General features: G+C 50.1%; 1 protein-coding gene across 1 annotated transcript in view; it reads right to left on the reverse strand.

The window, feature by feature from the left end:
- Positions 1-16343, reverse strand: part of DSCAML1 (DS cell adhesion molecule like 1) — a 385406-nt gene that overhangs the window by 109673 nt on the left and 259390 nt on the right. Inside the window, exon 4 of the mRNA XM_032167536.2 lies at positions 1787-1933. Within this exon, the coding sequence (XP_032023427.1) occupies positions 1787-1933 (147 nt within the window). The remainder of the gene's footprint in view (positions 1-1786; positions 1934-16343) is intronic.

Consider the following 16343-nt stretch of genomic DNA (forward strand, 5'->3'; position numbering starts at 1 on the left):
CAGCCATCCCATTATTGGGTATATACCCAAAGGAGTATAAATCATGCTGCTATAAAGACACATGCACACGTATGTTTATTGCGGCACTATTCACAATAGCAAAGACTTGGAACCAATCCAAATGTCCAACAACAATAGACTGGATTAAGAAAATGTGGCACATATACACTATGGAATACTATGCAGCCATAAAAAATGATGAGTTCGTGTCCTTTGTAGGGACATGGATGAAACTGGAAAACATCATTCTCAGTAAACTATCGCAAGGACAAAAAACCAAACACCGCATGTTCTCACTCATAGGTGGGAATTGAACAATGAGAACTCATGGACACAGGAAGGGGAACATCACATTCCGGGGACTGTTGTGGGGGGGGGGGGGGGGGGAGGGACAGCATTAGGAGATATACCTAATGCTAAATGACGAGTTAATGGGTGCAGGAAATCAACATGGCACATGGATACATATGTAACAAACCTGCACATTGTGCACATGTATCCTAAAACCTAAAGTATAATAAAAAAAAAAGAAAATTCCAGAGCGCCTTGCAACGAGCATGGTAGAAAATGCCAGTGTGCATTGCGCAGGCTGTGATAAGAACGTCTGTCTGGGCATTGCGGTCAAAGACTTTGGAAACCACTGTTCAGAAAGCCTTCCTCGAGGAGCGCCTCTCTGTGATCTTGGCGTGGATATGGGCATTCAACTGACCCCTTCTATGGGGTCCTGTAGCGGGAAGGACCCCGAGGCCAGGGGTTCAGAGTTTGAATTCTGGCTGTGCCTCCCATTGGTTAAATAGCTCTGGCAAGTCGCTTGGCTTCCCTAAGATTTGGTTTTCTCGCCTGTAAAAATGGGGGGAACAGCGCACACCTCACAGGGCTGTGACGGTCCCTGACAGAAACAAACGAGGGAATCCCAGATACACAGGAGGATTCAATAAACACCAGTTTCCATCCCTCCTGAGAAGCTATAATCACCCCAAAAGAAGAATCCTCTATTCTGTTTAGAAATATTTTGTTTATAAATTATGTTCTGCCTGCTTTCAAATGTTGCGAGGTGGCCTATGACAAAAGATACATGTGTACTCATTGATCAGATAGAATCCTCAGGCTGGGCGCGGTGGCTCACACCTGCAATCCCAGCACTTTGGGAGGCTGAGGCGGGCAGCTCACCTGAGGTCATGAGTTCAAGACCAGCCTGGCCAACATGGTGAAACCCTGTCTCTACTAAAAAACACAAAAATTAGCTGGGCATGGTGGTGCACGCCTGTAATCCCAGCTGCTCAGGCGGTTGAGGCAGGAGAATTGCTTGAACCCAGGAGGCGGAAGTTGCAGTTAGCCAAGATCACGCCACTGCACTCCAGCCTGGGCAACAAGAGAGAAACTCCGTCTCAAAAAAAAAAAAAAAGAAAAGAAAAGAAAGAAACAAAGAATACTCAAAAGCACCTAGAGGCATGGAAATGCAATCCCCCCACCCCCAGCAAAAACACTAATAGTTACTATGTTTGAGTATCAGATTTTATCTATGAGCTTCCTGACAGGAAAGGTAAAAAAAAAAAAAAAAAAGGAAAAAGAGGGTGAGTCTCGTAGCCTCATTATTTGAAAATGAAAACATAGCAAAGAGGTCTTCCTTGGTGGTTTCAGTACCTGGTTTCTTTAATCTCTTTCTCTGATTTCCCTGAGTACACAGGGGGCTCCTCCATCTGTGGTGGGACACGCCAAGTTCCAGGGATGGCCTGGTGTCCTCCCTTCCCAGCTCGCCCCGTTCTCCCCAGGCCCTCTCCCCTACCTGTCACGGAGAGTCGTGCCCCATTGCTCTGCCGGGTCTCCCCGCTATACTTGTGCTTGGTGATGCAGCGATAGGTGGAGAGGGCGTCCTCCTTCTGTACGTCAGAGATGTACAGCCCGCCGTGGTAGGTAATAAAAAACCTGTTTTCTGGAGACATAATCAGGACATAGTTCGTTACTTGCCAGTTTAGTACAGCCTCAGAGGCAGGGTTGCGTCTCTGACAGATGAGGATTTTCACACACAAACAAAATGACAAATAGAAATGATAGTAGTTGTTCCTTTTAGTGTAGATGCTCCAGGGTTTAACAGAAAGAAGCTGGGCTTTAGAGTTAGACTGAGATCTGGGTCCCGATCCGACTCTTCTACTTATGGGCTGTGTGACCTTGGAAAAGTTACTTAACCTCTCTGAGCCTTATCTGTACAATAGGGTACAAATAATGGGGTGGGTGTACAGATTTAAAAAATGGGGCCAGGTGTGGTGGCTCGCACCTGTAATGCCAATGCTTTGGGAGGCTGAGGCAGGAGGATCACTTGAGACTAGGAGTTGGAGACTAGCCTGGGCAATATAGCGAGACCCTGTCTATAAAAAAAAAAATTAAATAATTAGCTGGGTTTGGTAGGGCACGCCTGTAGTCCCAGATACTTGGGAGGCTGAGGCAGGAGGATTGCCTGAGTCCAGGAGGTCAAGGCTGCAGTGAGCCGTGATCACACCACTGTACTCCAGCCTGGGCGACAGCATGAGACTCTTGTCTCTAAAAAAGTAAACATAAAAAGAATAAAGTGTCTGGTGCAGAATAAGCACTCACTAAGTGAATATTAGTTCTCATCTTTCCTACCTCTTTGCAAGAGTTTGCAAAACTCTTTCATATTCCTTGCTCGTTGGCTTTTACAACTGTTTGAGATGCTAGCTCCATTTTACAAAGAAGGAAACTTCTTTGTAAGTTGAGGCTTGTAGTAAAGTAACTTGAGGCTTGTAGTAAAGTAACTGGCCCAGGTTACACAGCCAGGAAGTGGACTGGAACTTCTGAATCCCAGTTGTCCCTGTGCATGGAACTACACATGAGCCTCAATCCCCTTCTCTCAATTTAAATCCTTTATTCACTCAACAAATGATTATTGAGGCAAAGCTATACTAGGACGGGGACAGGGAGGGGCAGGTACACAACAATCATTCAAACAGTTCTCAAACACCCATTGTGTGCAAGGCAGTGAAGGGGACGGGCACTGTGCTCTATGTCTCCTGCCACTGCTACAGCCATCTCTGCCCCGACTGTTGGGACCTGGCGGGGGAGCAGGAAGCACAGGTGGCAGCGTGCCCGCTTTGCAGATTGCGACACAAGACCCCCCTTCCCATCCCAGAGGGGAAGTGGATTTCCTTGTCTAAGGTCCTAAGGCTCACCCTGACCTTGAGCCGATCAAGGCTGATTTAAAGGAGAAAACTGGACTTGAGGGTTGGTGGGGGGTTTGCACTAGACTCCCTAAGCTCATGGATGTGTCCTCCCACTGAGGCCAGACTGAGATGGGGAGGCGAACCCTGGGGTCCTCTGCCACCTCTTTGGGGATTTCCCAGGCAGGCCGGGAGGGCCCAGGCTGCCATTTCCATGGGAGGGGGCCTTGGAGTCAGGATAGTGATAGTGACTTGAAAGCCACAGGGGAGAGGGTCATGCTGAACCCACGGGAAGAACCCGATAGCACCACATGTCAGGCTGGCAGAGGGAAACATTTTGGGCAATTCCATGCCCTTCTAGCCCTATTATTTAGAGGTCTGCTTCCTCCTACCTGAGGCCTAAGTGACATCCCCTCAGCCAAGATGAGAGCTCTGCTCCTGTGAGGAATATTCTGTGGTATCCCACCCATCTCCCTCCACCATCCCAAGCACAAGTCCAAGATTCTCAGCACCTGGAGGTGGGAACCTCACCAAAGGGCACCTTCTGCCACTGGAGGCTGTAGAACTGCAAGGCTGAAAAGCTGAGTGCACGACGATATCTTTGACAAAGGTTCTCCAGCCTTCATTTGAATATCTCTGGGGCTGGGGAACTCCCTCCCTCACTCAGCAGCCCATTCCAAAGTTGACTTTTAGATCAGTCTTCTTTGGTGACCACTGATCTTCTTGGTGCTCCCTCCACGGGTCCTGCTTTGACTCACTGGCGCCCCGCTGAACCAGCCGAAACCCATGTTCCTGACATACTCCCTCACACACTGGAAGGCAGCTGTGATGCCCTTTAAATTTTCTTCAGGGTTAACAGCCTGAGGATTTTATTTCCATTTTATATATTTTTTGAGACAGACTGCCACACTGTCACCCAGACTGAGTGCAGTGGTATGATCACAGCTCATTGCAGCCTTGACATCCTGGGCTCAAGCGATCCTCACACCCCAGCCTCCACAGTAGCTGGGACCACAGGCATGCACCACCACACCTGGCTAATTAAAAAAATTTTTTTTGTAGAGATGAGGTCTCGCTATGTCGCCCAGGCTGGTCTCAAACTCCTGGATGCAAGGCATCCTTCTGCCTTGGCCCTCCAAAGAGCTGGGATGACAGGGATTTTATTTTTTAATATTTATTTAATATAGTTTCAAATAACTTCATCAGTCTGGTCTCTTGCTTCTGAATTAACTTTGGTTTATCTACAATTCCAATTGCCCCTCCCTCCCTCCTTTCTTTCCTCCCTCCCGCACTTCTCTGTATAGGACTGGACCTACCACGTGCCAGACACTGTGCCCCACTTTGAGAGCCCCACTTTAAGATTAGACTTAGCCCATCAGAGTAGAGTAGAGCAAGACTACGAACACCCAGCCTCAGGCTGCCTCGCCTTGTCATGGGGATGGTGTGGGAGGAGGGAGGCACCCCCGTTAGACTACTCTCCTTGCAGTCAGCTAAAGACCCTGGCCCTGTGTCTGTGAACCGCTGCCATGCCACTTTCCCCCTCTCTGTCCTTGGATAGTGGTTATGTGGGCCAGAGTCTGGAACTTCCCATTGATCCCGGTTGAGCTACATGTTGTTGGGGATCCTCCCAGATGAGCTCTTGGCCATCCGGCAGCCTGCCCATCTTCTGGAACCTGGAGTTTGTGGACACCCTGCTCTGCCCGGCTCCAGCACATAGACCACAGCCGGGCAGACCCCCACTCAGGGCTGTGGGTGAGGACGAGAAGGAAGGTGGAGGGTGCCAAGCCCTGCAGCTGGCTGTCAGAGAGGAACCGAGGAAGCGCGGAGAAAGCCGGCTCCCCAGTGGACTCTGCATGTGCCGTTTTGTCTCCATGTTGTGACATCCCAAAGTCAAACGCGGAAGCTCTCTTGTAATTTATTATGTAACTGGGACTGGAATGCAGAACTACTGGAGGGTGTTGCTGCCAATCAGAAGTACCAGTGTCAGGAGGTAGTGATGGTGGGGTGAGGAAAACCAGGAAAGACACAGAAATCAATGCTCATAGCAGACAGGTGCTCCAGCCCTGGACAGCGAGGACCCTGGGATCTTGCATCTCCCAGCACCTCAGGACAAACAGAGCACTTGGCCCTACGAGGATTTTAAAGCAGGGGTGGGGGGTGGAGGGTGGGGGGCTGATGCTGCCTTGATGGTGGTGGGGAGCTAGGGTTTCTATAGCAACAAGCAGCTGCTGCATCTGATGTTTCACATCCTTCATTGTCCTCATTTTCCCCTCCCTCCCCCCCTTCTTGTGCATATTTAATTGCAGTAACGTTTTCAGACACAGTGTTTTGCTCCTCCTGAAACAAAGGCAGGCTGCAGCCAGGGGGACGCACAGCGCGAGAGGGGAAGGAGAAATCGGGTATGATGTTAGTCCCCTCAGGGGGGCTTGTGCAACATCAGTTCTGCATGTTTGATGAGCATCGGACGGTGGACCCTGCTGGGGAAGGAAGGAGCAAGAGGTCTGTGGAGTGAGCCTCATACAGTGTGAAGAGCAGAGGGAGGCCAGGCCTGCTGTTTGGGGGTGGAGACAGGCCAGGGTTGGACAACATGGCTGGCCTCCCGGGCTGGCAGCCCATGCTCTTCACCCCAGATGCAACTAGCCATCCCTGGGAAGGGAGAAGAGTAGCTGGCCCACGTTCTCTGCTTTGAGGCAGGCTGGGTCCCACGGGAGAAGGATAAAATGGCAGCCAGTACCTCCGGATCCAGCACCAATCCTGAGGCCACTTGGAAAGGTGGGGGGAGGTGGGACATTTGGGGTTGACAGCATAATTTGGGGTTGCTAAGGGCATTTAGTGGTTAGGGGCCAAGGGAGCTTGAGTCACAAAGAACTGTTCCACCCCAAATGCCAACAGTGTCCCTGTGGGTTTAGGCTGGAGGGTGCCATTCCTTTAGGCTCTAAGACCAAGACACAGAGCTATGTTTAAATGCTGACTGTGCCCTTGACATTGCTTGATCGACATATTTCAAAGGCTGTAGTATCATCTCTCTACGTGCTTATGACTAGCGGAGTGGTTGGTTTCTGCTTTTCTTCTTTTTATTGTTACCACAAAGACCCTGACCTGTTTGCCATCTCCTTTCCTCTGTGATCTCAAGCAGGACTCTACTTTTTTTAAAGCTAAGTATTTATTGAGTAGCTATTACAAATTAGGCCAATGACTTTACGTACATTATCTCATTTAATCCCCACAACCCTTTGAAATGGATACTATTATTATTAACTGAAGCACAGAGAGGTTACATAATCCATCCAAGGTCACACAGCTAGAAGGTGGTAGGGCCTGGACCATTAGTCGACTTCCTGTGCTCTTCCAAAGCTCTGTGCTGGACTGACTCTCCTAGAATAACAGCACCACTCATAGGGACATATGGTCAGCCAGCCTCTGCCTGGTCCCTTCTGTCAATGAGGTCCTCACTGCCTCCTGGAGGAGCACTCATCCATCCAGCTCAGTTTGGCTGAATCTATCATATTTTTCTGGAGTGTCTCCAGGTCTTGGTCTGGGCACCATGAGAGAAGTCCTGGACTTGGTCTCTGCACTCTGGGATCCCACGGTTAGAAGACAATATCCTTCCACCATAGAAGGTGTGGCGGTCAGTGCTGGGGTACTGGGGAAGGCTGTGGAAGGTCTTGTGGAAGCTAGGAGTAAAAGGAGGGGTACAAAGGGGGGCTGGGCCACCAGGGGTGGTGGGGAAAGCCCAGGGTGGGGTTATAGGAGGCCAGGTTGGAGTCCAGGCTCTGCCACTCATGTTGGGGTGTATCCTGGGTTGAATAGCATCCCCCTCACCAAATTAATGCCCCCTAGGATCTGCGAATGTGACCTTACTGGAAATACAGTCTTTGCAAATGTAATCAAGTTAAGATGGGGTCCTCCTGGGTTAGATTGAACAGTGAGTTCTAATATGACTAGTGTTCATCTAAGGAGAGGGCGATCTGGACACAGACATGCACCCAGGGAAAGTGCTGTGCAGAGGCGGAAGCAGAGGCAGGAGGATGCACCTAACAGCAACGAAACACAAGGATTGCCAGCAGCCACCAGAAGCTAGGAGAGGCCAGGAAGGACCCTCCCCTAGAGCCTGTAGAGAGACGCTGGCCCTGCCAGCACCTCCATTTTGGACTTCCAGTCTCCAGAACTCTGCTGTTTAAAGCCACCCAGTTTGCAGTGATTTCTCATGGCAGCTCTTGGCAGCTCACCCAGGGTGCCTTTAGGGAGGGCCAGTCTTCTCTCAGACCCTCAGTTTCCCATCCATAAAAAGAGGGGAATTTGGATTTGGTGAGTGTTTTCAACCATGTTTGTACATTAGAATCATCAAAAGATCTTTTCAAATGAAACTCTGGATCTCTGAGGGCGTGGTGGTCTAGGAATGGGTATTTTTAAAGAGCTGTAGGGAGTGTCTAATGTGCAGGGCAGAGAACCCCTGGATGAGATCAGTTTGCAAAGACTCTTCACACTCGTTGACAATTTGATGTCTCCATGATCCCCCTGTACTAGTGCAAGCCCCATTTCTTCTTCAGGAAAATAGAACTGATGTCACAGGGCTGTTGGGAGGATTAAGTTAAATACTGAGCATAAAAGTCCCCAGCACGTGGGTGGCTGGCTCAATGTCATTTCAGGAAGATGAAGGGCCAGAGTAGCTGAGGTTGGGGCTGCCGGGCCCCCAGCGCCTCCTGCGGTCAGGCCTCCTGCAGGTAGACTCCCTCCTTCCTCCTCAGGAGCTGGGTTGGAGAGCAGGGAGCTTGGAGATGAAGAAGCCTCCTTGGCAATGCTGAGGCCCTGCACACAGGTGTTAAGTGAGCTGACAGCATCTTTTCTGTCTTTTTCTAAAAGGTCAGAGAGCTGGGCTTTGGAGACGCCCTGGAGCTGCAGGAGCCATGGAGAGATAATTGATAGAAACCTCTGGGCTTCTGGCAGCCCCAGAGGGCTGGACAGAGAGAAGCCACCCTCTGCAAAGGTGGGGGCCCTGGCTGCTCTGCTCTCAGGGAGGGGTGAGGGGGAGTGTGGTGGGGAGAAGGTGATAGATAGGGGAGGAGGGGGAAACTGGGGGTTTGGGGGAGTATATGAACTGGACAGATCCCACTGCAGCCTGTAGAGCAAAGGAAGGGAAAGGATTGAATGAGGCAGGGGCCAGCAGCCTCCTCACTGGCCACCCTGAATCCACCCCTGCCCCTCCTCCTTCTGTCCCCAGCACGCAGCCAGAGCAATGCTTTCAATCCAAGTCAGATCTTGCGGCTCCTCTGCTCAAAATCCTCCAATGCATTCCCATTTCAATCCGGTCATAAAACAGGCACTCAATACATGTTTCCAGAATGAATGCGTGAATGAAATTTCCCCAAACTCTATGGCAGTTTTGTCCCCATTTCACTCACGAGGAAACTGCAACTCAGAAAAGTCTGATCCGAGCTGGAAATTCACCTTCTTCAGGAAGCCTTCCCAGATTAAACCCACTCCCATTTCTGAGTGTTTCTGCACCTGGCAAACCTCTTGTCCTGCTGCTCACTATTTCTACTACATCCAGTTAGACCTTTAAGAAAAATGGTTTAGGGTGGGCGCAGTGGCTCATGCCTATAATCCCAGTACTTTGGGAGGCCAAGGAGGGTGGATCACCTGAGGTCAGGAGTTCGAGACCAGCCTGGCCAGTGTGGTAAAATCCCATCTCTACTAAAAATTTAAAAACTAGCCGGGCCTGGTGGTGGGTGCCTGTAATCCCAGCTAATCAGGAGGCTGAGGCAGGAGAATCGCTTGAACCCGGGAGGTGGATGTTGCAGTGAGCTGAGATGGCGCCATTGCACTCCAGCCTGGGCAACAAGAGTAAAACTCTGTCAAAAAAAAAAAAAAAAAAAAAAAAAAAAAAAAAAAAAAAAAAAAAAAAGGAATAAAGGTCTAATTAGCAGTGGCAAGAGGTTTGCCAGATGCTCACAAAAGTGAGCATTCAAAAGTCAAGATTAAATAGTATGATGGTTCCCCCCAAAATAAAAAATAGAATTACTGTACGATCCAGTGATTCCACTTGTGGGTATATATCCAAAAGAATTGAAAGCAGGGAGAGAGATATTTGCACACCCATGTTCATAGCAGCGTTATTCACAATAGCCAAAAAGGTGGAAGAAACCAAACTGTCCATCAACAGACAAATGGATAAACAACATGTGATATATACATACAATGGAATATTATTCAGTCTTGAAAAGGATGGAAATTTGGGCACATGCTTCAACATGGGTGAATCTTGAGGACATTATCCTAAGTGAAATAAGCCAACTGCAAAAAGGCAAATATGGCATGATTCTACTTTACTTATAGGAAGTATTGGAGTTGTCAAGCTCATAGAGACAGAAAGTAGAATGGTGGTTGCTAGTGGCTAGAGGGAGGGAAAAGGGGGAGTTATTTAATGCAGGGGTTCCAACCTTGGGGCTGTGGACCGGTACCTGTTCATGGCCTGTTAGTAACTGGGCCCCAGAGCAGGAGGTGAGTGGCAGGCAAGCAAGCATTTCCTCCTGTCAGATCAGCAGCAGCATTAGATTGTCACAGGAGTGCGAACCCTACTGTGAACTGTGCCTGTGAGGGATCTAGGTTGCGTGCTCCTTATGAGAATCTAATGCCTGATGATCTGAAATGAAACAGTTTCACCCCGTATCCCCCTATGCCTGTCCCGTGGAAATATTGTCTTCCACAAAACCAGCAGGGGACTGCTGTTTTCATGGGAATGGAGTTTCAGCTTTGCAAAAGGCAACTGAACTTAAACATGACTGAACTTAACCCTTAAAAATAATTAAGATGGTAAATTTTATGTTATGTATATTTTACCACAATTAAAGTTGAAAAAAATTTAAGTCAAGGCTATAAAAAGTTGGAATGAGTGATAGGTGGGATTTGAACAATGAGATCATTTGGACACAGGGCAGGGAACATCACACACTGGGGCCTGTCGGGGGGTGAGGAGCTAGGGGGAGGGATAACATTAGGAGAAATACCTAATGTAAATGATGAGTTGATGGGTGCAGCAAACCAACATGGCACATGTATGCCTATGTAATAAACCTGCACGTTGTGCACATGTACCCTGGAACTTAAAGTATAGTAATAATAATAAAGTTGGAATGAGTGTCTTTGTCAGGTAGTGAGTCTCCTGTCACCAGGGGTATTTAAGTTGATGCTAAAGAAACCCATGGCTGAGATATTGCATAGGGGATTTCAGTCTTGAATAGAAGAAATAAACCGGACCATCCTTAAGATCCTTTCTCTCCCAGCGATTTAGAAGTTCACGGCTTAAGGAATGTTGGAGCTGCAATAACCCTTGAGGATCATCTACTGCGGGGATTTAAAAATGCGTGTGTCTGCACGTGCATTTGCACGCTTCCACCCCAAGGCCTTTGCTGTCACAATTCCTTCTAGGCCTGAAATGCCCTTTCCTTGACTTACTTCTGGCCTCATTCGGGTCTCTGCTTAGTGGACAGCTCCTTGGAGAAGTCTTGTCTGACCACTCTCTAAAAATTAGACTGTGTCCCTCGTCCCTGCCTAACTCTATACTCTGCTTTATTTGTCCTTGGAGCACATGGTGCTTCTGTTTGAGAGCAAGAAATTATTTTGGTTCACCCTGTATGCCAGCTCCAGAAGACATCTTGCACACAGCAGATGCTCAGTGAACATCTGATGTGTTGAATCAATGAATCCTGGCAGTGGAGGAGGCAACTCCACATGGGGTGAGGCAGCTGGACTTCCAACCTGGACTCCTGTCCCCAGTGTGCCCTGTGCCCTGGGGGTCTCTCCCCCTCTAGCCACTGCTGCCACATTGCAATGGTTTGGGCCACTATTTCCTCTTTGGGCCACTTTGATCCTTTCCTTGTTTCCCTAGCTTGGGACATAAAGCAAGATGGATGGTTTGGAGCTAACAGAAGAGAAAAGCACAGGCAAGAACACAGCCCAGATTGTCTGGACTGTAAGCCATGGTGGTCTCATCTTAGGCCCCTGCAGGGCCTCCCAGCTGAGCCCATGTGGGCAGTGGGACCTCACACTTCCCATGGCAGGGCCCAGGGGGAAGGTGGGAAGCAGACACTCCCTCAGTAGCATCTCGGCTTCTGTGTCCCTGCCCGACTAAAGACGTACCTCTTTGTTATGTGATTAGATTGGAAATGCTACCCCTAGTCCAAAGAGGGACTACTAGCAACACAGGGCTGCTGGTTTCAGGATGGAACCACGTTCAAGTCCAGGACCCAACGTTCAGATCAGAGGTATGAGAAATAGAAGATGCAATGAGGCCGGGAGCTGTGGCTCATGCCTGTAATCCCAGCACTTTGGGAGGCCAAGTAGGGTGGATCACTTGAGGTCAGGAGTTTGAGACCAGCCTGGGCAACATGGTGAAACCCTGTCTCTACTAAAATACAAAAATTAGCTGGGCATGGTGTCAGGCTCCTGTAATCTCAGCTACTCAGGAGGCTGAGACAGGAGAATCGCTTGAATCCAGCAGTGAGCCGAGATCGCATCACTGCATTTCAGCTGGGGGACAGAGTGAGACTCCCTATCAAAAAAAAAAAAAAAAAAGTGCAGGCGACATAGTGCTGTGCTCTGAGGAAAAAGAAGCCCTGGAATCAAGCTGCCTTGGGTGGTTCCATCTCTGCCTGCCTTAAGGCGAGCTCAACCTCTTAGATATGAAAGGTTTCCACAGCTGGGGCCCTTGTGGAAGAAGCCCTGTGTCCAGGGACCAGCAGCTATAAACTTCCCCTCCCCAACTTTTTTAGGTACCCCTCTCCAAGCACCGTACTTTGGATTTGGAGAGAGATCCAGGTGAAATATCTTAAATTGTGTTATAAAAACTCTGCCAGAAAAGCACCCCGAGGTGCATGAATCAGTGGGCACCCATGTGCTGAAATGCCTATCAAATACCAGGCACTGTGCCAGGCACATCTTCCCTCTCTTGACCATTGGCACACGCCTAGGAAGACCATCCTTCTCTCACTTTACAGATGAGGAAGTTATGGCTCGGGCTAAGAGACTTGTTCAAGCCACACATCTAGCGAGTGGAAGAGCCTGGGCTCATACCTGGGGCTCCTGAACACAAATTCAGAGCTGTTTCCCCCAACCTCGCTGCCAGGAAAGTGTGTGCTGCATGCTGGAGGTGCTTTGGCTAACCCCTTCCCCGTGAGGTGGACTTCTCCTTTCCGGGCAGAGGTTGGTCCCCTGGCCTCTTGATTCTTCCCGTGGAGGCTTCCCTCTCACTAGCCAGGGCCAGAGTAGGTGGGTGGGCAAATGGCGAGATGAGACCAGTTTTGGAAGACATTACAGTTACTGAATGAAAGAGTGGATGAATGATCTCGCAGGCTAGTGCAGAGTGAAGTAAGAGGTTAGGGGGACTCAGAAGCTGAGGCTTAGGGAGAAAATAAATCCTGCCATGACCAGTTGCCATGTGTTAGTGGGAAGTGTGATCTTGGGCAGGTGGCTGAATGTGCCTGCAAGGGAGCATGGTGCATGCGCTGGCATGTTGTGTACCTGGCTGGCATGTGTACCTGTGCTCGTGTGTGTACCTGCGCTGGCATGTGAACCTGTGCTGGTGTGTGTACCTGTGCTGGTGTGTGTACCTGCACTGGTGTGTGTACCTGCACTGGCATGTTGTGTACCTGTGCTGGCATGTTGTGTACGTGTGCTGGCATGTTGTGTACCTGCGCTGGCGTGTGACCCTGTGCTGGTGTGTGTACCTACACTGGCGTGTGTACCTGTGCTGGTGTGTGTACCTGCGCTGGTGTGTGTACCTGCACTGGCATGTGTACCTGCGCTGGCATGTTGTGTACCTGCGCTGGTGTGTGACCCTGTGCTGGTGCGTGTACCTGCACTAGCGTGTGTACTTGTTGGGTACACTTGCACGGGCTGATGGGGCATTGTAGGGGACAAGAAAGGGGCTGGCAGCTTAGGGAGGCGCTGGTCCCAATGGGTACTATACAGAGCTCTGTATTTGGAGGTTTGAGACCTGCCACTTACCAGCTGTGTGGCTTTAGGAACACCTGTTAACCTTTCTGGGCATTTGCTCACCCTCAACTTGGGGATTCTAAACCCCGATTTTCTCTGTTTGCAGAGTTCTTCTGTGGTGTCCGTGCAACAATGCTTATGAAAGGCTGTTGTGATGTATATGCACTGTATGCTTATAGGGCAGGTGTTTTTTTTTTTTTTTTAAAGATCGTAATACTAAATGGGAGGCAGGTCTATGATGCATATGTAGTGCATAGGTATTCACGTGGGTTTGGGAGCTGCTTTTCCACTATTGGAGTCAGATACCTTCCTGAAGCAGGAAAACCAGCAGCTGAGGAAGGGGTTTCCTGCTTCGCCTCCCCCCTTTCCTCTGCAAGGAAGGTCCCGGTAGGCAATGGGGGAGACGGAGTAAGAGGGAGGAGGAAGGGAATAAGGTGAGGCTTTGCACTGAGAACAGGCTTTGGCCACAAGGTCAGAAAAAAATCATTGTCTCTCTTGGAAGAGAAGAGCTACTTAGTCTGTCACAGCTCAAGTCTGTTTCCTGGGGTAGCTTCAGGATGCCAGGGCCTCGAAGTACCTCGACTGGCCCCCAGGGGCCTCCCAATTCAAAAAGAGAAATTGCAATCAATACAGGTTACCAGTTGCTGCTCCATGCAATACAGATTTATAAAAACAGTGTCGTCAGCCTGCAGTGTGGAGCCTGCAGATAGTTCATTGGACTAATGAGATAACTTGTCCCACAATCAGGGCTGTCCTTTCCTCCCAAGCTATTTGTGCTGTGGGGCAGGGCAGTTGGGGTGATCGATACTTCCTGGCTGGCGGGAATTAGCTCCTGTCTGGGGGCCCTGGCACCAGGGCAGCCTGCGGGGAGCAAGTCAAGGTGGACTCTGCAGGGCACCTTCCTTTCTTTCCTTTTGGTTCCACCTGCTGATGGTGAATATCCTGGGAGTCCCTGCCAGCCTGGGTTTGAAAAAACCAAGGGAAGCCAGGCCCATCCTTCTTCCTCTCCTTTCCTTGGATTCTGAACTCCTAGGATTGTAAACCCTCAACTCAATACCCCAGAGGGAGATTTGTAGCAGAGCGAAAAGCACATGAGATGTGAGTCGGGAACTGGGATTCAAGTCCCAGCTCAGGCCAGGCTGGCTATAGGTTTTAGATCCTCCTTGTTTTGGACTGAATTGTTTTCCCCCAATATTATGTTGAAGCCTTAACTCCCAGTGCAACTGTATCTGGAGATAGAGCCTTTAAAGAAGTGGTTAAGGTTAAATGACGTCACGAGGGTGGGGTCCTGACTGATGATGCCCTTATAACAAGAGGAAGAGGCCGGGTGTGGTGCCTCACACCTGTAATCCCAGCACTTTGGGAGGCTGAGGTGGGTGGATCACGAGTTAGGGAGTTTGAGACCAGCTGGCCAAGATGAAAAAACCCGGTCTCTACTAAAAATACAAAAATTAGCTGGGCGTGGTGGCGGGCACCCGTAATCCCAGATACTCGGGAGGCTGAGGCAGGATAACTGCTTGAACCCAGGAGGTGGAGGTTGTGGTGAGCTGAGATCGTGCCACCGCACTCTAGCCTGGGTGACAGAGCAAGATTCCGTAAAAAACAAACAAACAAAAAAAACCACACACCAGGATGTGCACACACAGAGAAAAGGCCATGTGAGGATACAGCGAGAAGGTGGCCATCTGCAAGCCAGGGAGAGAGGCCTCACCAGAAACCACACCTGCCATGACCTTGACCTTAGACTTCCAGCCTCCAGAACTGTAAGAAATGAATTTGTTTGGGCCACACAGCCTGTGGTATTGTGTTATGGCAGCCAGAGCAGACGAATACACTCCTCATCCGGACTTGCTCTTCCCTGGGACTCCTCCAGCACTAACATTCTAGAACTGGGTGCTGCTCTGCAAAGACATGAAGATGGGGAGGGGAGAAGGGCAGAGGGGAGCCAATTCTGAAGGTCGCCAGGCTTCAGGCTGTACTGTACAGGCTGGGTTCAGAGAATGTGATGGGGAAGAAAGACTGAGTCTAAGACCATCCGGTGGACATCAGGGGCCAGGAGCTGAGGGGAGGCAGGGAGGAAGCTGAAGGCATCATCCAGGGATGAGGTGGGCAGGGAACTAGCCCTGGGAATGGGTTGTTAACACAGGCTGGGCCTCATCTGCACCCTCAATCAAAGACTCAGCTCTCATCCCCCATGGAGGAAACTGAAGCACAGCGTCACACAACTCATCTGTGTGGTCGGAGTGCAGATGTCAAGAGCAGCCTCCTGTCTCCTGGCCCATTGCTGTTTCCTCGTGCAACTGGGGTCAGGCAGGGTGGACAGGCCTGGGTCAGGAGAAGAGTGGATGGATGGGAGGCGGGACCTCGGCTATGCGAACTTGTGCGAGGCATGCAGAGCCAGAAGCTTTGGCCTGCCCGTCAGTGCTGAAGTGGTGTCACCACCCCCAAGTCTCCCTTTCTGCACTGTAAAGGGGATCAGTCAGGTCCCACCATCTTTATCTCTGCCTTTGGGCTCTATAGGAGATGGCATTACTGGGCAGACAGGTGTCAGAAGGGCTCAGGAGGACACAGGAAGTTAATAGCATGGTAGAGCAGAGAGAACCCAGCTTTGCAGTCAGAAGGCTTGGATTGGACTGGGGTTCTCCTGTCTAGCTGGATGACACCACGTGAGCCACTGAATCTCTCTGAACCTGTTTCCTGTGACAATTACCAGTTAACAAATGCACCCAATGCAGTGCCTGGTACATAACAGGTGATCAGTAATTGTTGAATAAATGAATGCATAGATCTCCTAAGTGGGGGACTCAGAACTTGACCTGGGTCTCAGTCTCCAAGTCCAGGGCTCTGCCAGCCATTCCCACCAACTCCTAACTGCCCACAGACTGGTCTTTTAAGTAGGTGGGAGGGGTGTGGAGTTACCAGAAAGGACTCTACTCAGCTCCCCGGGAGCCCTGACAGAGTGACCACTTGGGGCAACTGAGATCTAGAAGGGGCCCTCACTGTCTCTGGAGCAGCTCCTAGAGGTCTTAGGGGTGCAGAGGGTGGGGAGCAGCAGACAAACCTTCCGGGGGAGGGGGTGCAGAGGCACGGTGGCTAGTTCTCTCTCTCCCCGAATCCTTTCCTCTAAATACAGCTCTATCTTTCTCTACCCCAGGATTAGCACACATCTCTCATTCT

The sequence above is a fragment of the Hylobates moloch genome, unplaced genomic scaffold (genome assembly GCF_009828535.3).
Source record: "Hylobates moloch isolate HMO894 unplaced genomic scaffold, HMol_V3 SCAFFOLD_11, whole genome shotgun sequence".
NCBI lineage: Eukaryota > Metazoa > Chordata > Mammalia > Primates > Hylobatidae > Hylobates > Hylobates moloch.